We start from the raw sequence: 26,650 nt of genomic DNA, 5'->3' as shown, positions 1-26,650 counted from the left end.
TGGAAGCGGATTGATTTTTGGTTTTGGTTTTTCATTCCAGTAGCCCTGCAATCAGCATTATTTTGAAGAATCCATTTAGGTATTGTCAGTCCTGACCTCCTGTAGATCTCATTAGGCCAGTATCTGGTGTATGTACTGAAACATTCCTGTGCTTTTAAGTTTCCCTTCCCTTTGATAGCAGGGGGTAATAAGCCTGCTAGATAAAATACTATTCTGTATAACATTTCATATTGAAAAAAGTGTCATTTTTTTTTTAATTAATTTTTTTAATAAAAAACACAGGCAGATTGCAGGTTAGGTCCCTTATTTTTACAGTTTACACAGGAATTTTACTGCAGCCACTATTATACTATACCTTACATTAAAGACTAGCTTCCTGAATACTAGTGTGTGCTAGATTGATAAAAGTCATCACAAACAAACCATATTAATGACATTATTAATATTGGTGTGGTTGATAGCTCCTGCTTGAAAAATCTTTCTCGACCTTCACCTGAAGACAGTTAAAAATGGTGGCATCACAGTCATCTGCCTTTTCCCTCTTTTGAATGTATGTGCTGATGAACTAAATAATGGTTTGTTATTATTAGAAACACTTGATGTTGTAACTTATACGTTAACGAATTCGATATATATATATATATTTATATATATATATATATATATATATATATATATATATATATATATACATATATGCTAGAGTCATTTGGCGTTGAGTGTCTGTGTATAAGTTACATTGGCAATGATTGCACATAAACAGTTCACTCTCATTTGTGTCAATGTACTGTCATACAGAGACTCTTGCCACCCTATAAGAAGATGTTTAGCTGAAACATTCAAAGGGTGGTGACTGGGAACCAAATATTAGATTATAGACAAGAGTGAAAAAACAAACAAGCAAAAATGAATTTGGTTTGATTGTTTATTGGGGCCTAAACTAAATAATGGCGTGTCCTTTCCTCCCACCTCCTAGTCTGCTCTACAAAGCCATTGACTCCCATTCGGAGGACGTGGGGCCTATCTACAACCACCGTGTGGAGATATCCATCTTTTTCATCATCTACATCATCATCATCGCCTTCTTCATGATGAACATCTTCGTGGGCTTCGTCATCGTCACCTTCCAGGAGCAAGGAGAGCAAGAGTACAAGAACTGTGAGCTGGACAAGAACCAGGTATCAATACAGAGATACAGAGAGGCACTGAGATACACACTGAGATATACTGAGTGTGGTAGAGTGGCCGGGTGTCTAAGGTAGTCAGAAGACAGAAAGGAGAACTTACGAACTGCAGGTTTATTTTCATAAATCAAACTTAACATCAAAAAACACAGCTGATCGAGCCAAAATAAAAAGTTAAACCAAAACAAGTCGTGCAAACAAAATCAAACAGAAAATCCCTCACCCAGCTCTTTCACTATCACAGTGAGGTTTTAAATAAAAATACAGTTTACAGGTGGCAGCCACAGTGTGAGGTTCTCTTTTTAAGACCACACTGGCAGCTGCAAGGCTAGCTCCTCCAGCCCTATATGTAGGTGACCGTGCTGTCTCCTCCAGCAAAGGGAATGCTGTCAGCGGAAAGGATAACACATGGCTGGCTCCTCCAGTCATGGCACTGGCAGTGGTAATGCTGCCCTCAGCACAGGATACTCCGGTAGTGGCAGTGGCACTATGGAATCTGGCAGTGAAACGGTGCCCTCTTCTTGGGCTCTGGCCATAGAATTTCTGCTTGTAGTAACAACAAATCTCTGGGAGGTGACAGCAGTGGCAGACCCTCAGGAGGCGACGGCAGCGGCGGACCCTTGGGAGGCAGTGCTGGGCACTCCGGACACAGACGTGCAACTGGCTTTCCACAGGCTCCCCTCAGCAGCAAATGCAGTGGCTGCTGAGGATGGCCTGGGTGTTGTCCTGTAAATTCTATCGGTTGCAGCACTTCTCTCTCTCACTTTGGCAACAGAGGAGCTTCTCCCTCTTGCATGACGTCCTGTCGTTGACTCACTCTATAGTCACACATAGTATTCTATTGAGCGCATGTCCAGTTCCTATATTATGTAGCCATTGTTTTGTTATGGCCATTCTTTGTTGGTTTAAAGGCTTAGGCACACAAAAATACTTTTTGTTACTGTTTTTACTTTTGTTATTTTTGCACCCGAACGTTTTGCATAATTCACCCTGCCTGCGTTCACTGGTGTGGGTGGCTGTCAACGATATGACGTAACAGCGGCGCCAGAAAGGTTCCAGTATGGCGGTGGCCTGCATTTCCAGCTGACAGAAAAACTGAAACACTGGCAAAACACTAAACAAAATTGCCACAGTGAGACGCATTTGTTATGTATACAGAACATTTAGAGAGCCTTGTTATTTTGAGTACAGGTAGTTGTTATTTTTGTATGGAGCCATAGTTGATGCATGGTACAGCTGTATTTTGTTTTACTATATTTTTGAAAATAAGTTTTAAAAAAATGTTTTGTATTAATATAATAAAGGTCAGGATGAGAAATTTGGTAAAATGTTGATGTACAAATGGGTAGCCATTGTTGACTCCTCCTGACATCTATTTTTTAAATTTTAGATACTATTATTGTGTGCATTCAGTGTTGTATTGTTTATTGTTATATACAGTATTTGATAGTGGATGTAGAGTAAATAGCAGGTGTGCATGCAGTGTTGGAAATACTGTTAGCAATCAAGAGTATAGGGGATTAAAAGGTATAGGTGATTCCTTTTTGTAGCCCAGAACTGGATGGAGGTCGTTAATGCATTCTGTACTGAGACCTTTTAGCATGGCTCTTAGAAAGGTATTAAAAGGTTAGAGAACCTTACTGAAAGCATGCATTATGCAAAGGGTTAAGTGGCAAGCGGATCTGGGCATTGCCAAGCATTGAAGTCTGAGCACTGTTTTGTCACACCAAACGCAACGCTGAGGTTGTCCTTAAGAAATTGATGTCTGAACATGTTGTTTGCCCTATCGCTTCGCCTCGCTTGCCTCACTCCAGTCTGGCTCAAGTCATGCATGTGTAAATCCACCTTCAAACTGAGGCTGATACACACTCCTCTTAAAAACTCTTAAAACCCTATAATGTACGTTTATGAATAACTTGTATTAGGTTATGTAAAGTATAATTTAATATAGTGTTATTGTCAGGGTCAGCAATGAAAAGAATCCAAATGGTGTTTGTTTATCCCTGAAGGATCACCTGTAAAGGTGTATGGGAGGGTGTTCACCTGCCCTAATATCTGTATAACGTAGGGAAGACTAATGATGACCTGTATAGGCAGGGCCTGTGTATGTTGGGTTAATGTGTATGACGGCTTGGTTCAAGTGACCACCTGCATGCTTTGATTTACTGCCTTGCGTTAATGTTGCAGAAGAGTCTGCTCTCCAGGCATGGATCAGAGTTTCACTGTGTTTCTTCACCTTCCCCTCCCCACCAGCGCCAGTGTGTGGAATACGCCCTGAAGGCCCGTCCCCTGCGGCGCTACATTCCCAAGAACCCCTACCAGTACAAGGTGTGGTACGTCGTCAACTCCACCTACTTCGAATACCTCATGTTCGTCCTCATCCTCCTCAACACCATCTGTCTGGCTATGCAGGTAATGATCCCCCTGTCCCCATGGGGCTGCTTGCCTCTTTAACTATCTCTCTTACTGTATATCATATGAAACGTATTACCGGTGACACTAGTGTTCCAACCCACAGACACATCTTATTATAGTAATGATGGATTTATGAATGGTAAGCCATGACAATTAATTAAGTGTTGTAATGACGGATCCATGAATGGTAAGCCATGACGATGAATTAAGTGTTGTAATGATGGATCCATGAATGGTAAGCCATGACGATGAATTAAGTGTTGTAATGATGGATTTATGAATGGTAAGCCATGACGATGAATTAAGTGTTGTAATGATGGATTTATGAATGGTAAGCCATGACAATGAATTAAGTGTTGTAATGATGGATCCATGAATGGTAAGCCATGACAATGAATTAAGTGTTGTAATGATGGATCCATGAATGGTAAGCCATGACAATGAATTAAGTGTTGTAATGATGGATTTATGAATGGTAAGCCATGACAATGAATTAAGTGTTGTAATGATGGATCCATGAATGGTAAGCCATGACAATGAATTAAGATCTCCAATGGGTCTCGTCTTCAAAGCCTTTTTTAGTAAGCAGTGCTGGTCTCACTTCCCCAGACTCCATTGCAGCTTCCACTGGCTAGAGAGGGTCTGGTAAAGATTCTTTGAAGCTTACCCTTTGATTAAATTTGAATTGCAGTGTCATGGTCCTAAAAGTTGCTTTTAAAAAGTACCAAATAACAAATATATGAGAACTGTATGCAATTGTTAGCCTAAATGCAAAAAACATTGTTTGTCTTGATCACAGTCATAATTTATTCCTAGGGTTTGTCTGCCATTTCAATTTATAAGAGATGTGGAAAGAACAATGTGATTAGGAGCCAGTTTATCAATTTTTTAAACTATGAATGCCAGTGATACAGATCGCACTTAAAATCTAAAACAAGCTGCTGTTTCTCTTCCTCTGACAGCATCATGGCCAGTCTATGTCCTTCAACAATGCCATGAATGTGCTCAACATGCTGTTCACAGGGCTCTTCACCGTGGAGATGATCCTCAAACTCATCGCCTTTAAGCCACGGGTAGGTCTTGCACCGTTTTCCTCACTTTTCTTCACTGAGAAGCTTCACCCAGTATTTACCTTCCTGGTGTTTCTGGAATACCAGTGGAAAATGCCACAGGTGCTTTTACTAAATACTGACAACGTGTCTTAAAATTGTATAAATGACCTTTCTAGGTGTAGAATCATTCCTAAGTCGCTTTTGAAAGACATTTAAAAAAATATATACTAAGAACAATAAAGTAATGTTGATTATCGTTACCAGTTTTTTTTTTTAATGCAACTTTTGTACCAACAGAAACAACATTATTCGATTTTAACAGAGATGTAAGACAAACAATCAGCATACTCTTGAATGTATTGAAAATAGCACAGTACATGTACAGTACTGTTATGAATTATGGAAACATTTAAATACAAATACCTTAATGTTTGTTCATTCTTGTTTTAGTTGCATAATGAATAATGATCCAGAACAGTGAGTCTCAAACCTTTCCTAGCTGGATGTCTTTTGGTGTCAGCTGTGACACCCTGGGAAAAATCCACTACTAATACATTATTGAATAATTTTTGCAATCTTAAACTGAATGATATTCAGTGTTTCTACTTTCCATAAAAGCCCTGCTGCCTTTACATACAGGGGTGCAAATCGGGGTCTGGCACTAGATTCTACTGCCGGGGTACATCATACAGCGTTATCAACATTAAATTCTGGCGCCAGTAGACATGTTGAAATTAATTTTTTATTCCTTAGCAACTGTAGATGATGATAGTTTCTCTCTGGGTCTGGACTACTCACATGACCCTCACACTCGTCCACATACACAGGAGAGAAGGTTTATGAAGTTGTGACGAGGCTTGATTAGGGTGGGGTTTGATAATTTAGCACCAGCAGGCTCTCTGATGCTAAACTTTCAAAACAGTTTAGCACCAATTTTCAAAACGGTTTGCACCCCTGTACATGTAATAGGTCAGCTTGCATTGCAGTTACTCAGAACCCCCTGAAACCTTTGTGTGACCCCCAGCGGGTACAAACCCCCAGTTTGAGAACCTCTCAATGTTCTCTCAAATGTCCTGGAAGTACAGTGATTGAATGCCTGCTAATGAGGGTCCTGTGAACCACTTGAACATGACCCGTCATCATCATCAACTTTGACTAACAGGGAGAAAAAATGAACAGTTTAAAGTATTTGTAAATTGTTTCCATTATCTATGCTGTACTGTACCTAGCAGTGGTTAGGTAACCAAGTGATTTGGCTTTAGTTCTCTGGAGTCAGAGTCTTTTAAGTAAAGAAATAATACTTAACCTCCAATAGTCTCCATTTAAAATAAATCAACCAGAAAGAATAAAGAGCACATTCTACAGACACGTTGTCATTGACATGTAAACAGACAGCACAAGTGTGGGTAATAGAATAAAACTCTGATTTCACCATGTTACAACGACACAGACAGGACAAATAGTGATCCTATAAAGCATGTGATCTTATCCAATGTTCGCCTTCAAGACCATTTGACTTACCACATTAACCACGAGGATCAAAGAATACACACATATAGCAGAACACATATACCTGTCAACTGAAGAGGGTATGTGTGCAAGCCATTGCATTTCATCTAGGTGCAAGGCCACCTGAAAGACTTTTACAAATCTTCACATTACTCACCAGTTAAAGGGCTGTGATTAAGGCCCATTGTAAGCAACTGCAGACACTGTAAAACAGTTAATTGTAGACAGTGCATCATTCTACTCTCTTAGTAGAAAACATAGCATTTAGAGATTGTAATTGCATTGTATTGTGGATGCACTGTCTACAATTAACTATTAAACTAGTGTTGGTCCAGAAAGCAAGGAGCTTTCAAACATCTATACCGGTATAAATATTAAAGAATGAGAGGCTGAAATATTTTACTGACAGCTATTATGAAAACAGTTATAGAATAGGAATATGTCTTCAGTACCCATAGAGACGGAAGAATTCAGTTATGTCGTGTGAATGAGAGTTCACATAACATACAGTAACTGTGCCAGTTTCCTCGTCTCTCACTCTTTGTGCCTTGGGAATCTTGTTTTTGGCATTACCCACGATCCTGGATCTCGACAGTATTTATAGATATGGCCACACTCTTCAAATTCTGAACAAATATGTGACTTGGCTCTGACGTGCCAAATGAAATTTTTTACCCTAATTAAAAAAATCCACTCCCATGTTATTATCCCAGGCAGAACATTCCAAACAAAAGTGTTTGTTTGCTACAATGAAGGTGATTACTGTGAGAATGTAATTAATCAACTCACAGCAGCCTGGTCACAGCTGTGTTAAAGGCTCAGTTAGGGGCACAAGAGCTTCATCAAACAGACTAGGGGTTGTATGCTATACAAAATGGGTGACTACCCTTAGTAGAGCTCAGTAGAGCGATTGGTACTACTTAGCAGTTATACTAAGAATAGTAGCTCATGCAGCATACAGGCCTAGCAGTTTAAAACCTCAGAAAGAGATTCTAGTGGATGGTAGACTTGTGACAGGCAGCGGGTGCAGTGTTAAAAGATGATCGGTGTGATGATAAAGCCCCTTTATTTAAGATATATCCCCATTTAAGGAATCAAAGGACAATATGACACAGGTATAACTACAGAAAGTGTAATTAAAACATCATTTTTAGCAGGACAATAGAAATAGATCACAAAGGTGACAGGTAGGATGACTTGGAGCACAACACGTTCATTTACAACTGAATTATTCAAGAAGTCACCACACTTTATCCTGCATGTTTCCAAAGCAAACTTTTCCAAAGCCGACAGCCAATAAAAAAAATATCCCCTCTCAAACATCTAGCTACCTGAGCATGTAATTTTTTTTCTGACAGCAAATTTTATCAAAACATATAACGTGAACCAGCTTTGTGTTCTAACACAGTGTCAAGGTAAAATGGTGTTGAACTGGATTGGATCACATGTTTTCAAAAGATCCTGTTTTGTCCCTGTCAGTTTGCACGTACAGTATAAATGTTAAACATGTACACGTGGATTTTCCCAAATTCTGTGTGAAGGCTTCTGTTCATGTGCTCCACATCCTGTGCCCAACCAGAGCCCCCGACTTAGTTAACTGCTTGTGAGTGACAGGGTCAGTGTGCCAATCAGAGAAGTCAAGGGAGAACTTACTGATTGCACAAGCAAGGCTGGTCCCTCCTCTTGCAAGAATGTCAGCAGTGGCATGTGGATTTACTAACATCTATAAAGAAAAAAACAATAAATAAACTGAAATAAATCTGAAATGTGAAGTGACTCAGAACATTAGTTCAGATATCAAGGTCTTTAAGACAAAGTGCCTTTTGCATATTATTTTGGCAAAGGACAATAGAACTAGCAATGTTACAAAAACAGTGCGGAACAAAGCTGAAGGCAAAGACCGTGAGCACTACGGCTCATTGTGTGATCTTGGCTCACTGTTGTACTTTTGTTTTAAATCTTGCTTAGTGGATATTTGTACACTGAGGTTCTGTATAGCAATAGACAGCTAGGGAGCTCAGTACATTTTTAAAAGCTCAGTGGATTTAGGTAAAAGTGTTTATCCTGATGTAACATCCAGTGGTGGCTGTTGGCCAAAATTTTGTGTGTTCACACCTCAGTTGCAGATGAGGGGGGGGTGAGGTCCAGAGGTGTGGGGTCCAGTGGATCTGTTTCTTGTTGCGATACAAAAAATTTGCTCTGCAATGTCTTATCATGGCAGATTTTTCAATTATTATTTTTGATTTTATTTGTTTATTTCTTTCTTTCTTTTTTAATTTAGTAGTCGCCAATTAAATTTACCCTGTTTTTCTTCCAATTTGAAATGTCCAATTGTATTTTTAGGCTCAGCTCACTGCTACCACCCCTGTGCTGACTCGGGAGTGGCGAAGACGAACACGTGCTGTCCTCTGAAGCGCGTGCCGTCAGCTGACCGCTTCTTTTCACTCTGCAGGCCTGAGAATGCGCCTGAGAGGCCCTTGGGAACTCCCGTCCACAGTTGGCAGTGGAATAGCCTGGACTCAAACTGGCGACTTCCAGGCTATAGGGCGCATCCTGCACTCCACGTGGAGTGCCTTTACCGGATGCGCCACTCGGGAGACCCTGATTACTTTATTATTAAAGTAAGGAATGTCAGCCATCATGTCTTTTTCAATTGATAATATGGCTAAAGCATTTAATCATTTGGTTTTCATACTGCTTCTCAGGAAGGTTTGTATCCGCTTCAGTGTTGAGAAACACTTTTCTTCCTCTGCTGTAGTCATCAGAGTGGTAATAACTATCTTCAGTAGTTTTGTAATCTCCAGAAAGTCAATGCATAAGGAAGTCTTACTAAGCATTGGATATGCTTGAACTGTTTCCTCTAGTACATCGTCCAGGGAAGCTGCCTGATATTCATCAAAACGGTCACTCTGCAGCAATTTTGCAGAGACAAGGTGCTTTCTGAAGGCAAACAGTTCCTTTACATGAAAGAGATATTGATGTCACAAAGTTGCAAGGCAACTGTGTCATAATCTTCAGTGGTATTTGGGCCCCTTTGTCTTTTTGGGATTGGTGGCAGGTTCTCAGAGATGCTGGATTCCAGGACTCTAACAGATGCCCATATGTCCTGAATGCTTTGAACAAATTCAGTGACCGCTTCATTTGCATCAACAGATGTAATATTCCTTGCCTGGAGTTTCCCATACAAAATATCCACCTTCATCATTGGAACAAGTTCAGGAAGTACAGAAACTCTGTCCATGAGGCTCTGGCAAAAAACTATTAACTTCTCTAACTGTGACACTGTCAAAGTCTCCTGAATCACTAATTGTTTGAAAACGCTCTAGCAGGCGATCGCGCTGTTCAAACACTGTCCTCACTGCTCCACTACGAAAATTCCACCTGGTTTGAGGAGCAGTTGGTAGTCTTTTCTTTACAACTGCATCCAAAACAGCAGTTTTCTTTGAGAGAAAAAAGTAGAAAAACCAGAAAGGGTCTGGAAAACAATTTGAGCCTTTGAAACTTGAAACTTGACCCCACCAATCTCGCCATGCATTACACTAGCGCCATCGTGGCTCTGTGCAATTATTTTAGCCTTTTCACTTTATTTTTTGAACCCAAAAAATTGCTTAACAACACATCCAGTTTTGGGAAAAATGTACCTAAAAACTAATACACTTTGGGAAATATTTGTAATGTCACTGGTTTCATCAACTTGACTAGCGACATAATCAGTCTGTTTCAGTTCTTTCACAATATTTTCCCTGCAAACTTCTAACATGCAGCCTGAAGGTTCATTTTGAACTGTCTCAGGGGTGCCTTTAACGACTGTGGCCTTCCTCAAGTGTGTTTGCATTGCCTGATCAAGCTTTGAAACAAAATCTACACACAAGAAACACACAAGGATTGGAAGATGTTGATGATTCATCATAACCTTGCAGGGTAAATTCACAAGCGCCACATGTTGGTTTTTAGACACTTCTTCATTGTGCTTCTTTATGGCATTTCGATAAGCAGTGCTCAGCTGGACAGCAATATTCACGCTCCCTAACATACCTAGACATGTCTTATGAACTCCTGAGTTCTCATGTTTTTTTGATTTAGAGGAGACATGTTGCAGGTCTGTAACTCTGTTTCTTGACCATGCTGCATCAGTCTCACCCCGAGCCTTAGCAAAAAGGAGGCAAGGAAAGCAAAACAGTGCATTGTTGTTTTCACTTGCACAACCCCATGGCCTAAGCTTATACCACAACTCGTTACAGGTTCGAGTGTATGCCTGTCCTAAGTCACTATTCACCTGCACTCATTTTATTGTCTGTTGGGTCCCAACATTTTGATCTGCAGTTTCTGCACTTCCTCATTTATATCAAAATTATTGGCAAGCAAATATTCTACTGTATTCATGTCCTTTTTTTTTTTCTTTTTTTTTTTTAATTAACTTAGAATCTTAAAACCTGGCAATATACCAAAAAAAAAAAAAAAAAACATAGATTAAAAAACTAAAACACACCTGAAATTTTAATTGTGTTTAAGTTGTCCCTGAATCTAAATCAGTCCCAAGTTCAAAGACCAAGAACAGGAAAAAATAAGACCTTAAATGGATGTCACAGTTAAGGTCAAAGGAAGGAAAAAACACTAACAATGGAGTAGATTATTTTTTATTTTTTTTTTTTTTTCAGGAACCAGCATCTGATCAAAAGACTGATCAGCTACAAACAAACAGAAAAAAAAAAAAGTAATTTAAAAGCACCTAGAAAAAAAAGCCTGACTGTTATCAACAAGATTAAAAAATAATAATATAAAATATTACATCAATAATATTAAAATAATTAATATACTGTACGGTATATTTAATAACCGATTACCCCAAACAGGCAGTAGTGGTCGGGAAATTAATAAAAGAAAAAGAAAAATTGCCGAACTCAGCAAGATATACTGAGCTTAAGTTAAATCACTGCTGAAAAGCAGCATCCTCGGGAGAAAAAGGGACAGACGGCGCAAAATAAAAGCAAATTAAAACTAAGAAAATAACAAAGTTAAATAAGACAAATAGCATTAATTTAAAGTTAGACAAAGATAATTAGACTTGTGAATTTTATTTTAATATTTAAACAGCTTAAAAGTTTTCTCTCCTTCTGCAAAGTAATACACTATGCAAGACTGAGAAGAGCCGAAGTCATGCTGCTCATATTTGTAGCCTTTGTTGTCTTGGCACATGCATTGATCGCCTGATCACCAACCGGCTGCGCTCCAGCCAGACGTTTTTAAGCCAATCATAGCTAGTCCTGGCTGACAGCTGGCTGCTGCAGCGCTTGTGCACGGTGGAATTTGGGCTCTCGCATTTCTGAGCGAGCACAGCCCGGCTTCAGCCCATTAAACAGATGGGATGAATGGCATTGTTGATGTGCCAGTGTCACGTGACAGGGGAGAAATGAAATGCACATCACTCAGAATAAGGGAAGCGCAATTCATTAATAACAGACTGGTGGTTCGGAGAGCAAGGGAACACTGTTAACCAGCCACCCCTGGTGACATCAGTATTTGCTTCCCTGTCAAAATTTGTTACCAGTTTTCAGTATAAAAAAGCATGCATCCTTATAGATATTTTCTAAGTAAAAGTTATTGTTTACATTTTCCTTTGTCCTGGTTGTTTGTCACTAAAATTTCATTGTGAAAAAGCAGCTACACCACATTAGCTGAAAACCATCATTTCAGACACAATTATATATAGTATTTGTTGAAAGCAATTCAACTCAAGAAAACACATCTCATAATTATTACGGAGTTTTGTGCCTAAACAGAATATAGTTTATTTTACTATCTGACTTACACATAAAAAAAAACTGTGAAATACTGAGAACAGTGAAGAGCCCTTTTACTGTTTAATATAGTACTTGTAAAATATACTGTCAGCGTGGCCTAACCGTGAATTCCAAATTTGTAAATTAGCAACTTGTTAAATCTCGAGGGGCATTGCATTTGCTATATTCAGACTAAATAAGCAATTAAAGCAAATTGTAAGCCATTTTAAAAAAGTGTTTTAACACCTCGCTTGAGCTTTATTATTTAAGTGATTTCATTGAGGAGAGCTAATGTCTGGGGTGCAATTGCAATAGGAGCTGCATCAGGGGAATAAAATGTTACACCGGCATGTGTGCTGGAACAGTGAACATGCTGATGTTTAAAAAAGAAAGAAAGAAAGTGTCGCGGAGCTCTGCATTGGCCTTTGCACCCCTTTGGGGTTAGAGAGGGAAATAGGCTGGGTTCAGTTTGCCTCAGTGCTTTTGCTGGTTAGGTGCACCACAAGTGTAGATGGAAACTTCCCAGGATGAGCCCTTGACTTCAGTGTTTAGTAGCTTGGTAACATTCCCAGCTGTGATGTGGAGACAAGAGGTGACTGTCTTGACAGCAGGAACAGCAGTATATTTGCTTGCTATTGCTATCGAACTTTGGTAAATAAATATCCACGGAATGCCATTTTATTTAAAACTGCTATTGTAAGACAGAATGCACAGTGAAGTTATTATAAGGAGTTAGGTTTATTTTAAATATGAAAAATAACAATATTTTGTATTGCTTATTACAAAAAGATACATGCATACTTACAGGATATACAGCTTTTTCATATCCAGTGAGACTGTCAATTAATAAAAGAAACACTTTAAACAGAAGGCCCTTTCTTCTCAGTAGTGGGATGCATGCCTGTAACGGTGATTAGGATATACATGTCACTTCTATGACAAGGCTGGTGTTTGCAAGAAGTGTGGGCTAGCCGTTATGAGTAGGCCGCTAAAACATTAATCTCTGTTCTTGGATCCTGATAGTGAAGTCAAGGTCAGTTTGTACTTTATATTCTAGGATATTTCCTGTCAGGTATCCTCTTCCTGCCACATTCTTCTCTCTCTCTCTCTCTCTCTCTCTCTCTCTCTCTCTCTCTCTCTCTCTCTCTCTCTCTCTCTCTCTCTCTCTCTCACCACTGCATTGCGGTGTGACTTTCTCTTATAGGAGGGCTGTACTTTCATGCTCCAATTCAACCCTGCCTGTCTCCATAATACATGTGATATTTAAGAAAATGTATTGAGACGTTTAATCTGTTGACTCTTCCTTCCTTACAGAGCTACCATTGTTTGCAGTGTAATGACTAACCTAGTTTTCCTTTTTTTACATTATTACATCTTTAACGCACTGCTTGAAAGATTAATATGTTGTACCTGTCACTGATAAATAAGGACTGTGCAAGCTGTTCAAGAAACAGGGGTCCACAGCAATGAGGTACACTGGACAGATACCCACGTATATACTACCAGGTGACTGGCTGTGCACACTATATTTGTACTGTAGATGAGTGTGCTGGAATTAGCCAATATATGGAATAAGTGAGAGTGCAGCAGCATAGGCAGCCATTATTACCAAGGAATTCACTACTGTATGATGTGATGTAGGCTTGGGCGATAAGGGTCCATTTTTTAAATACCGATTTATCAGCTAAAAATGATCACAGTAATCACAGTAATTGTACTTGTTTTAACTCCCGTACATGGCAAATTTTCCCCTTGTAAGTAGTTTTTCCATTTTCTTGCACGCTCTTTTCACTTGCTGTTTTTTTTTTTTAAATAAAGTGATGTGGCTGTTCTCTCTTATAATAGAAAGCATCTAAATTAAGTAGTTTTCCGTAGCCCAGTTAAATGTATAAATAAACCAATGCATCTTTTTGAATGCACTGTTTAATTACATGGCATTGTACCCCTTCCTGTCTACAGGAAAAAGGAATACAAATCTCAGCAGCAGCAGCGTTGATCCTTTTTAGAAACAACATTATCCACATTCATTTGATTACAGTTTGTCAGTACAGTAAATAGTCAAGACCAAACTAATGATTGATAATATCACGGTTTCAACCCTAATCTGAAGTTTCTTATTCACTACGTGGTGATTTATTCCAACGTGGTGAACTGCAGAACAAACCAAAACATTTACCTAGTTAGTTTAACCAAAAAATAAATCAAGTGACTGTTTTGTTCCAGTATATTTTCTTGATGATGCGCTTCACCCGAGTCCAAGCTATTTTTGCCAGGTTTTTTTGCTGTTGTTAGATTTGTGGCTATAACTCCTTAACTATACAGGTACATGTCATACAGTACATGAAATGAATGTGCACACACTAGGGTTCCATAAAAATTAAGTAGTCTGAGACCACAGAAAAAGAGAGACGCTTTTTAGAAAAAAAACATTATTTATTGTTTAGAATTATGGCCATATATACAAAAGGCACCAAAAGCAACCAAATTGAAATTGAATTGAAAAATTGAAAACACATCAAATTATTCGTGCCAGGGACCCTGATCATGTGGTGCAAGATGGAGCTATTTACTGTGGCTTCAAAGCTATTCATGTGATGACCATGGCAACCTAACACTGACAGCTGATTTGTGCGTCTGATCCACAAACACTGTTAAGACAAAAAACAAATGTATGTGTATTGGAAAACAGATCCTTGTGCCTTTGACGTCTCCGTTTCTCTTTTTTGTTTACTGCACCAAGGTAGGTCTGTTATAAAGCACAGCAATAACATTGCAAAACACTGGCATTCACAGCTCTCTAGTGCCAGGCTACAATTCCAGAAATACATGAATAGGTCCTCCATTTTGAAGCCCAGAATCTCCTCTTTCAAACCGTGCCATGCAAGCAGGGCTGTCTCTTACAGTGCCTGAATTAAAAAATATTTAACATTGGGCAGACCCTAAAGATTTAAAATGAGTTTAAAGCTCTAGATATGTACCACAAGTTAATAGAATTAGTTGCTTCTGGCTTTGTAGCACATGCTGACTACAGTGCTGTGGGTCACCTTCTACTGGACAGCTTGCACAAACACTGTGGAAATATTAGAGTAGTATGCTGCAGAGGCAGTTGATAAAGTGACTTTATGTTGTTACACACACAAGCTTTTCAGGTATTATGGACCATACTTCTGTACTATATTGTAATGTATGTCTAAACAAAGAGGATAGATGCTATTTTAGATTCTTTTTGGTAGAAAAGTTGAACGAGTATAGCTGGTTCTCAGGAGGCAGCAGTCCATATCATTGCAAACATGAGCAGATCGTGCTGTGTTTGTGTGTCTCAGCTCAGAGAATGTCTCTCCAGTGCTGCCACCCTGCTGAACACCTCATTATTAACCCTCCCCCACTGCTTCAATGTTACAGAACCCTTAACCTTCTATCAGGGGTATAATCTACACCTCATTGCCACTACTGCGCAATGGAAAAAATCTGTTACGTATCTATGATTTTTATCATGCTTCAGTACATTTTTGCTATGCTAGCACCAGCGCTCCAGATAAGGTTTTGGGTCATTGAGTAATTTACTCTCCAATTTAGACACTATGTGAGTAAAATGGATTTTGAGTGAGTAAAATGCAACATTGCAGTCCTGAGTACTTTCAACAAATGTACATACTTTAATGCTAACTAGTACCATGCTGGCTGTTACTATGGCATACCTGCAGTAAATATTTTATTAGAGCTCTCCAGCACTATCACTATACACCCCACCAATGAGCACTAAAACACTCTATTCCCGTCTCTCCAGCACTGTCACCCCACCAATGAGTACTAAAACACTCCATTCTCATCTCTCCAGCACTGTCACCCCACCAATGAGCACTAAAACACTCCATTCCCATCTCTCCAGCACTGTCACCCCACCAATGAGCACTAAAACACTCCATTCTCATCTCTCCAGCACTGTCACCCCACCAATGAGCACTAAAACACTCCATTCTCATCTCTCCAGCACTGTCACCCCACCAATGAGCACTAAAACACTCCATTCTCATCTCTCCAGCACTATACACCCCACCAATGAGCACTAAAACACTCCATTCTCATCTCTCCAGCACTATCACCCCACACCCCACCAATGAGCACTAAAACACACCACTCTCAGCTCTCCAGTGCTGTCCTATAATGTGTTTTAAACTGAGAGGAGTGTAGACTACATATTAACAGTAGTTCCCATCAGATGCTGTGAATCTAGGCACCATGGTGCCTCTTACTGGACTGAACCGTACCACCTGGATTCTGGAAGCTATCCCAGTGTGAGAGCAATATGTCTAGCCATAGAAGAGGCCAAAGAAAGAAAGAAAAACTAAAGAAAAAAACCTGTGACCACTAATGATGCCTGATCTAACTTGCCTTTTTACCTTCACCTGCCCCCTTCATCCTATATAGGGTTACTTTAGTGATCCGTGGAATGTATTTGACTTCCTGATCGTTATTGGCAGCATAATAGACGTCATACTGAGTGAAATCAATGTGAGTATACCTCTACCTCTCTCGCACCTCTCTCTCTCTCTCTCTCTCTTTTTTTCGCTCTGTTTCTTTCCCTCTCTTTCTTGCTGTCTTCTGTATCTTATATCAAGAGTTCTCGTTCCTTTCCTACCGATCATGCGTTTGGTCCAGCAGCCAGGCCAAGAGCTGGCACCTCTAGGGGGCTCTGGTGAAATCGGGTTTAAAACAGATACAATGTGGGTAGAAGTTTGAAAAGGTAGGACGTCGCGCGAGAGTGAGCTGGTATTTGTTATTTTCTTTTACATTACTGTGACTGACTTAAACACACCATGACTAACCAATTGACTCCAAACTCATGGCTAACGCAGATAATAGCATGAAGGTCCATTTTTGTGTTTTTTTTTTTTCCATTTTTTTTTTTTATTTAAAGAATAATTACTGGTAACCTCTTTCTTTTCTTATTCTTTTCTCTTCTCTCCTTTTGTTTTTTGTTTTTCTCTGTTTTTGTCTTTTCTTTTTGTCCAATGCAGCACTATTTTTGTGATGCATGGAATACATTTGACGCCTTAATTGTTGTCGGTAGCGTTGTTGATATAGCTATCACCGAGGTGAACGTAAGTAGACAGCTCCTGTGCGTGAACGTGCCTGCAGCTCAGTTTCTGTCTGTCTGAGACGAGCTAGGACTGCTGCACTGTTTTCGCAATGTTCTTTCCCCTTTTGTTTGGGATTTCATAACCCGTCTGGCATGAATGAAACTGTATAACAGGATGTGAATGGCAGTACCCAGGTCATTGCTGCTGAAAGCAAGACTGCAGTACTGCATTGCTGCAACAGATGGTGCTATTGTTTCTTTTAAAAGTCACTTCTGCAAAGCCTTCAATATATACATGTACTTCCTCAGATTTTGAATATGCTATAACATGTAGAATAAAATGTAGCAAACTGTAGATTTTTTAACTTTGCATCTCAAGCCTGATAACGATTAACTAAACACAGTCATTTTAACTCTCGTTAGTTATTGTTATATTACGCAACAAATACAAATACACTTTGCTTCTGTAAACCATCTCTTCGGTTTAAAAACATACCCAAGTGGACGTGCTGAAGCTCTCACTTATTGAGACCAAGGTTATAGAGCCGCTAGGATTAGCAGTGCAGGATAAGGGAACATCTGCAAATTATAATTAGAAAAGGTAACATATTTTCATTGAAATGGATCTGTAGAGGTAACTGAGAAAGTAAAAGGCGTTATGGTATCAGAATCTAGGCTTATCAAGGTACTCCACTTGTACACGAGTTCTGACTTACTAGGAGTTACTGTAATTTACAGTACTGTAAATGTAGGTCATGGTGACCTGCTTTTCCCTGATGCCCACATATGAGTGTAACCTTGTTTTGAATATTGTAAGCTCCTTTAAACTGAGGCAGTTCATGAAGTCCAGAAAGTAAATTATATATATATATATATATATATATTATATATATATAATATTTTTATTTAAAATAACGACGGGCTGCTGCGTTAATATGATTATACTCCCCAGATTTTCTACTACATGATGTACACTTTTCTTGAAAAGTGTTACCAACAAACATCTTCGTAAGTACACCAAAGAGAAGCTTCTGTGGTTTCTCTTCGAGTCTTTTACGTGGAAGACGCACGTATGCTGTCGGAAGCGGACGACAGCCTTCGCCTGCTATACAGCATGCACTTGTTTTTTTTTTTTTTTTTTGCATGGTCTTATCATTTTTATATTCTTTTATTCCTTTTTTTTTTTTCAAATAGCCCCTTGCATTTAATTTGATAGTACTTTCAAGAAATTCAATGCACTAATAGAGATCTTTTGAATGGAATAAACCCACAGCTACCTTTGTGTCTGGTTGGTGTGTCGATCTGCCTGCTGTTCTGTGGTTACAGTATGTGTATCTAATAGCATCTGCCTGGCCCTTAGTCTACCTGCAGCCAGACTGAGAAACACTGCTAATAATTAACCGGCAGATGCTTCTTAAAAATGTTTGCTCGATCTTGTGTCTTGTTGACTGATGATGTCCTGCTGCATTTGTACGAATGGTGAAGATGAATCTGAACCCAGTGTACTTCCAACTAAAGCCATTAGGTAGCCCCAGGCCAGGTTTATATAGAGTAAAGGAGGTTAGGAAACTGACATCATCTCAAGCACAGTGAGCATCATGAAGTAAGCTACTGTTAAGCTAGAACCAATATGGGAGACACAAGATGCAGTTTCATAACCTCTACTCTGTAAATCTTGGCCCCAGATGGTGAGTGAGCTCAGTGGTTGTGAGACCAACTATAATTTAATTCAATGTTTGTATGTATCCACTAACAATTGAGAACTGACCCAACAGTACATGAGACCCCCCCATTCAGTCTCGCACCAAGGAACTGTCTTTCATATTGACATGATGTAAAAAGAATTTGCAAATGGACATTATTATTCCTTTGCAAGTGTAGTATGTTTTCAATGTAAATGCAGTTTAGTTAAACTTCAACTGCATAGTAAACTCTCTTTACCTGAAATAGGACTTAGATACAAATTAGCATCACTCTGATTCTATTACAACTACAGTGTACATGCAGTTAAACAGCTGCACTAGTATTTCATTTTTGAACTGTTATTTAACACCTCTGCGACTACACCTTTAGTTACTACAGTTTAATGGTGCCATATATTTTAACTATGCAAGTGAATACTATGCATACATTCTGCAGCATCAGTCCTGTACTTTCAATAAGTTAAATCTACAGGTCCCTATCTCATGCACTTAAACTGCTGTTAAATTCAGTAGTTTTTTTTCATACAGGGTCCTACATACGCCATGTTCTTCTGTGTAAAAGAGTAGAGTTATATTGCATTCAAAATTCAAGCACTGAGTTTAAAAGCCAGGGGTTACCTGAAGGTGTTGGTTTACGAAATGCAGTGTGATTTGTTATTCGTTACTTCTTAAACATATTATAATGGTTAAAGTTGTTAAAGTACAGGATGGTAACAAAATAATGATAGTAACATGTATATTTTTTATATATATATATATATATATATATATATATATATATATATTATATATATATATATATATATATATATATGTATGTATGTACAGTGCCTATAGAAAGTCTACACCCCGTTTCAAAATTTTCACCTTTTGTTGCCTTATAGCCTGGAAATAAAACGCATTAAAACTTTTTTTTTTCATTTATCTACACATCCTACCTCACAACTTCCAGGTGCTTCCCTGTGCTAGGTAGTGCATTTCAAAGCAAATACTCAAAAGACTCAACCAACGTGTCTTATGGCCAAGACTGGTCAAAGTGTGCATGTGACAACAATATCCCAAGCACTCGACAAATCTGGCCTGTATGGTAGGGTGGCAAAAAGGAAGCCATTACTCAAGAAAGCCCACCTTGAATCCTGTTTGTATGCAAACAAACACTTCTGTAGAGATTCTGTAGCATGTGGCAAAAACTTTTGTGGTCTGACAAAACTAAAATGAAACTTTTTGGCCTAAATGCAAAATGTTATGTTTGGCACAAACACAACACAGTGCATCACCCAAAGAACACCGTACCTACTGTTAAGCTTGGTGGTGGCAGCATCATGTTATGGGGATGTTTTTCATTGGCACGGACTGGGCACTTGTCAAGATAGAAGGAAAAATGAATGGAGCAAAGTACAGAGAAGTCCTTGAGGAAAACCTGCTGCCCTGTGCAAGAAAGCTGAAACTGGGAAGGAAGTTCACCTTTCAGCATGACAACGACCCAAAGCACACAGCCAAAGCTACACTGGAGTGCCTAAGGAACAAAAAGTTAAATGTCCTTGAGTGGCCCATTCAGAGCCCCGACCTAAATCCAATCAAAAATGTGTGGCATGACTTGAAGATTGCTGTCCATCAACACTCGCCAAGGAACTTGACAGAGCTTGAACAGTTTTGTAAAGAAGAAAGGTCAAATACTGGTGTGCAAATGTGTGCAAAGTTGGTAGAGACCTATTCCAACAGACTCATAGCTGTAATTGCTGCCAAAGGTATTTCCACCAAGTATGATCCAATTATGGTTTTTCAGTTTTGAAAAATCTTTCAGTCTCAATGAAAACTTTTTTTTCCCCTTAAGTGTGGAGTATGGTATGTAGATAAGTGGAAAAAAATCCTCATTTAAATGCATGAAACTCTGAGGCACTGACACAACAAAATGTGAAAAAAGTTCAAGGGGGTTTAGACTTTCTATAGGCACTGTGTGTATGTGTGTATATATATATATATATATATATATATATATATATATATATATATATATATATATATATATATATGTGTTGTATATTGTGTGTGTATATATGTGTATATATATATATATTATATATATCTATATATATATATATATATATATATATATACTATATATATATAAAAATGCCACCATTTTGTATTTCTCATACTTCCCATGTGAAAAATTACACATTATGGTAAAGGGTTTGTCCATTGTTTTAATGGTCATTTATTTGAAGGGAATGTATCAAATGCTACTGGCAGATACTTTTAATGCTACACTTTCCAGTGAACTTTGTAAGATCACATGATGGTAGGAAGTTGATCTTAACAAGAACTCAAACTCCCAAAAGCAACACACTTGTGTCGGTTGCGTTCCTTCAACAGGAAGTACAACATGGGAAAGGGTGCAAAAGACCAGATTTACTGTTTACAAATGCTAATATTCTAATGTGTGGAGCTTTTATATAGGAAAGTGTTAGATCTTCAAAGTGATGGCAAGCCATATCAGATAAGATTTACTCAAATTATTATTTTGTTAACTATATGTACTTTAAGAATGGAAATGCTAGATGTAATATTCACTCTCAACACTTTACAGTATAAAACAGAGAGGGGGTCCAGCAGCACTCACACTCCCTATCCATCCCCTCCCTGTCACAGAGGAAAGCCCTTACAATACAGTTATTTTCCAATGTGTCATCTCTCACTATTAGTTAAAAATGCCCAGGGCTTTTTGAAACACAATATCTCTTATTTGTCCCCTACTAACTTTCAAATTTAAAGAAAGGTTGATTTGTCAAACCCTCTCTGCTAAAGGGGTTCTAATCAAGGGTTTAAAATCAATTGTCTTACCTCTTGTTAGCACTAACAATATTTTCACTGGCCCGCTTTTGATATTTTGGGTTGTATTTCATACAGCAGAAAATTCAGATGCAGTATTTCAAAAACAATTCTGTAGAGGAAAAGTTGCTGCCTTTCCCCTGCTACCTCTTCATTTCAGTGTCACTCCAGCGGTCTAGCTGTGATTACACCATGTGACCTACAGCAAAGGTACCAAGATGCAGAGCTGTAGCTTTGTGTTTGAAATATTTCCAGATCCTGAATTAGCATTAAAACTGTGAAGAACCAAAAACATCTCAGCATATTAAAAGGGGGACCAGTAACAATGTTAATAAAGCCAATAAAAAGGTTAGCAAAATTTATTTTAAAGCTTTGGTTAGTGTTCCTTTAATCATACAAACAACTATCTAATGAAATATGTACAGTAAGTATGGAAATAACCCACAAACTTCCCAGCTTAATTGCTGGGTGTATTTCTTTACTATAAAGCTTGAAAAACTAGAACTGAACCTCTAGTTTGAAAGCCCTGCACATGAACCCCCCAGGCTCTCAGATGAGTTTTTATAGGGGTGAAGCATTTGAAATGCTCAGGTTTCTTGCTGTAGGTTTCCTGCTATAGCTTTTATCTGTCTGCCTTTCTTTAAAGCCAGCTGACTCCGCCTCGTCTTCCCACTCCTCCATGGTAAGACCAATGGTACGGACTGACGGTAACCTGGCTACGCCCCCCTTTGTTACTCTAGCTCCACCCCTTTCCTCACCCACGCCAACCACACCGCATGCCGCCTCTGACTGTGCGCGTGCCAACCTCATACATAGGCTAACATTACTTGTGCTGTTGGCATTCTTCGTTCTGGCTGCGGTGGACCCGCCTGTTCTGCTGTTTTGTGTGCCCTGCTCACCTTGTGGCACAGTGGTTCATTTTCTCCTGTTGTTTTGATGTGTCTTCAACTGGTGGCTTTAAAAAAAAAAGATGAATTTCCATAAATCGTACCTGTCATGAACACCTATGTAGGTTTCACATGTATTTTCATTTAAAAAAATGATATCTTGTGCCATATTAGGTCAAATAACGTTTGCATGCCCTTTTGGTACATATCACTGGCAACAAAGCCTGTCAGTCAGTTGAGAAAGCAGCTGGTTGGTTAATGACAGAAAGGGGTGGGGGGACATACCATGTGTTTATTTAAAAACTACATACATGGCAAATGGAAGTTCAAGACATAATATTTATGGAACGATTTCATTAGCTATAACACAGTTAAACATAGACTGTGAAAAGAGATTTTTGCTTGGTAGCATGAAGCACACTAAGTCTAAAATGAAAGAACATGAATTTGCTAGACTGGTTATATAGCATATACATTAATTCTTTTCTATTGTACCTGAGTGTCTCTGTCCGTCATTTTATTAATTGACCAATTGCACAACTACCTGATTGGATGTTACTTCAATGAATCACCCCAGAGCGCTCTGAACAAATAATAATAAGTAACAATACTTTGTGTGCTCCTCAAAAATCAGTGTATACAGCCCCAAAACTGAGCTTTATGTCATGTAGAGCTTGATAAGTTACATCGCCATCTCAATTATTTGACATTTTTTTAGTTTGAAGCTGCCAGCACTGCCACATTGTTTCTGCTGGTTCAGTTTCCTCCGAAGCTCTCTGTTCAGAGTGTAAGCTGTACCTTTATTGCTTGCCTGGTAACCCAATGCTGTGTGTGTGTAAAAAACAAGGGGCTGCAGAACACCGAAGACAACTCCCGGATCTCCATCACCTTCTTCCGGCTCTTCCGGGTTATGAGACTAGTGAAGCTGCTGTCCCGGGGAGAAGGAATACGGACCCTGCTGTGGACCTTCATCAAGTCTTTCCAGGTGAGGAGGACTAGGGGCAGTTGTAGATGTGGTGGTCTCAAGCAAGGCACCACATTGTGCTGCAGGGTGCTCAAGCAGACTGGTAATAGCTTCTCTGCAAAGCCTAGGAAAACACTTTCTACCAAAAGCCATGATATCTTCATTGACCTGGACCATTTTTGACCCATACAGGCCAATGGTTTGAGATGTCCCAGCATTTCAGTTGCAGACTAGGGATCAGGCATCCTCAGCGGTCTCTGAAACTTCCAGTTATGGCTCTCAAACTAAAAGATACCAAGTTGCTTTGCTTTCCACGATTGTCCAACAGTCACTGAGAAATACAGTCACTTGTTACAATTATTTTTGTGGAAAGCTTGTACAGTGACTTGTACAAGATAATTGAAGACGGTGCAGCTTGCATGTCCTCTAACCAACCACCTCTCTGCTCTGTTCTGCATGTGACAGCCCCTAAGGCTGATTTTAGTACAACAACACGATCTCCCTTCAGCAGTTAAAAGAAAACGGGGGTGGGTGGCGATCATGACAAATTACTTATTATATTCTGAGTCACCTTTAATTACTTAAAACATGACCTAATAACAAACCACCAACATGATAAATAGTAAGAGATTTAAACATTAATTAAATTAAACTCTTTGTCTGGACAGGTAATACATGAGAACAAAACTGTATTGGCAAACATGCAAATATATTAAAAAAACACAAAAAATACAAACATTGTTATTCTTTTTTAAAGGACAGAACGGTAGATTTGCAAGTTACAAATTCATTCCTAGGTTTCAGATTTAAAACAGTTCTTGCATTTTGTCACAAGGCTGGCTGAGTAGTGACGTCAGACCCGGAACAGTAACACACAGGAGAGACAGAGATGTGGAGTTTTGGTAAAGCTGAGCGCTTGGTTGCGCTCAGCATTTAATAAATGAACATACTGAAAGGTTGAACAAAAACAGCACACGGCACTTGAGGCCAAAATAAACACACAAACAAAACAAATTAACACTAAACGAAACAGACACTAACAAACAGCGGACAAACAGACAAAAACAGTGAGTTAAATTAATTTACTTTTACTTCTCTTTGTTTTCTCCTTCTCCCCACCTGTTCTGCACTCACTGAACACACAACCCCAAGTGAGTGAAAATGCAGCTGTACTGAGACTCGATTGCTAATCAGTCATTCAGTTGGAGTCTCGGTACAACTGCACATGAATTAATCTAGTGCAATTTTCCGTACTCGCATATTATTATGCTTTACCTGCACATGGAGTGCTGTGCAATCTTCGTGCCTAAATGCAAATATACATTTTAAATTACTCATGTTCATAACCCGTATTATATCCCGTGTACCAACTGCAATACACCAACATTAACATACTACACGTAACATACAACACAAATAAATAGCCCAGGGGCAGGGCACTTTGCCAAACATTTCCATTGTGAAACTGTACACAGTGGGGCGCTGTACTCATGTCAGGAGTCTGTCAATGAAAAGGTACACCAGAGTTTGAAAGCGCAGTATGTTCCACAACTCTGCATTACTTCACTGAGCTGGAGATGCTGTGCTGGTGGATAGTAACATATAATAATTGTAATGTTGAAACAGCAACCAAAAGCATTACATGAATGTAAAGAAGAAACTTGCTCAAAACTGAGGTAAACAGAAATTTGTTAAATAGGCAAACCAATAAATATTAACTTTAAAGCCAAGTGGTTAATGCAATGCAGGTGGAAAAAAAAATACAGCAGAGGCTTATCCTGGCTATTCAAATCAAGCCCTGCAGTTTCTTATAAGTTTTACCTTCACTCCTTTCAGAACTGAGACTTTTCCTTCCCTCCTTTTAGGCAAAAGGCTTTTTTTTTTTTGTCAAAACATCCAACATCAGTTGTAACCACATCCAGTCATCTATAGCCTTTACCCTGCTTTCTCTGTATGCCATTTTTTTTTAGTCCAGTTTGCGCCTACTCTCTTTTATACAGTACTAGCTGAAGTAGGTAGCCTTATGGTTTCCTATAAGTTACCGATCTTTGGTGTCACACAATGCGTTCGGACCCCTTTCCCTTTTTTTAACTTAATTTATTTTTTGGTTTTGTGGGTTTCTTTAATTTGAGATACATGACTACTGTAGTGATTCAGCAATGGAGTTAATAAATAAAGTCCCCCGGGGGTCAAAATTTTGGATCCAAACATAGCCCTCAACCTTCCCCTGGATGAAAGAGGAGGCCGTGCAAAGTTTGGTTGCATTGGATCCTGCGGGGTCCAAATGCATGAAGGAACAGACTGACAGACAAACTTTCTTTAATGTTAAGATTTGCATGGCTATAGGAACCAAGAATTCGCACAGGAACTAAAGCGTTTATATTATAATACCCACATGTAAAGTTTACTAACACTCTCGCCCTGCCTCTCTCGTTTTAGGCCCTGCCATATGTAGCTCTCCTCATAGTGATGCTTTTTTTCATCTATGCTGTGATTGGGATGCAGGTGAGTGAATGCAAGATACTCCAGCTCCTGTCGAGCAGAGATCAGCAGTATTGCTGTGAGGGGACAGTGGGGTGGGGAGGACCAATAAAATGAATGCCTTTCTCCTGCTACTGTTGAATATCCTACTATGTCAACTGTTAGTAAAATGCAGGGATGCTGATTGTGGAGTTTCAGGGTTCATAGTTTTCATAAAGTGAATTAGAACTCCATTTTGGATAATTTTGTGTAAATGTACCTGCTTGTGTTATTTTCATTTTACAGCGGTTGTCTTTCTCTTCTTGTAGATGTTTGGTAAGATTGCGCTAAGGGACAACAGTCCTATTGACAGAAACAACAACTTCCAAACCTTCCCCCAGGCTGTGCTGCTGCTCTTCAGGTGCTTTCAATAGTGAAGCGTGTTTGTGAGGAGCGTCTGTGGGATTGTGTGAATCTGTCACCGGCTCTGCCTCTGCTCCAATCTGGTCAGCTAATGTAAATTCCCTGCCCAGTGTGTAGTGAATGTATGCAAACACGACAGTCAAGGACTGTTGTGAAGAATTTCATGGACACAGACCATGCATGTTCCTTGTTTCTCTGTCTGTACAGTAATGCTGGGCCGGTACTCGAGTAATTCCCTTTAAGAATTTTGAAGCTGTTGGGTATTAATGAAATGGAATACAGTTTGTTAATTACTCAACACAAAACAAAGTATTTTGCCCTTTTTTACACAGTTATTGAGTACTAACCAATAGCAACCTGA

At 39.1% G+C, this 26,650-nt stretch overlaps 1 protein-coding gene across 5 annotated transcripts in view; it reads left to right on the top strand.

Annotated features, from left to right (window-relative positions):
• LOC121318589 (voltage-dependent L-type calcium channel subunit alpha-1C-like) overlaps positions 1–26,650 on the top strand; it is a 378,812-nt gene that overhangs the window by 330,693 nt on the left and 21,469 nt on the right. For 2 of the 5 annotated variants that reach the window (XM_041255429.1, XM_041255431.1), the window contains 8 exons: positions 977–1,178; positions 3,438–3,596; positions 4,562–4,672; positions 16,959–17,042; positions 22,202–22,249; positions 23,290–23,427; positions 25,846–25,911; positions 26,196–26,287. In XM_041255429.1, the coding sequence (XP_041111363.1) occupies positions 977–1,178; positions 3,438–3,596; positions 4,562–4,672; positions 16,959–17,042; positions 22,202–22,249; positions 23,290–23,427; positions 25,846–25,911; positions 26,196–26,287 (900 nt within the window). Of the gene's footprint in view, positions 1–976; positions 1,179–3,437; positions 3,597–4,561; positions 4,673–16,368; positions 16,453–16,958; positions 17,043–22,201; positions 22,250–23,289; positions 23,428–25,845; positions 25,912–26,195; positions 26,288–26,650 lie in introns of all 5 variants that reach the window. The other 3 variants (XM_041255430.1, XM_041255432.1, XM_041255428.1) reach the window with 2 other exon arrangements.

Source organism: Polyodon spathula, chromosome 7, assembly GCF_017654505.1.
Source record: "Polyodon spathula isolate WHYD16114869_AA chromosome 7, ASM1765450v1, whole genome shotgun sequence".
Classification (NCBI taxonomy): domain Eukaryota; kingdom Metazoa; phylum Chordata; class Actinopteri; order Acipenseriformes; family Polyodontidae; genus Polyodon; species Polyodon spathula.
This window is presented reverse-complemented; position numbering and strand designations above follow the sequence as displayed.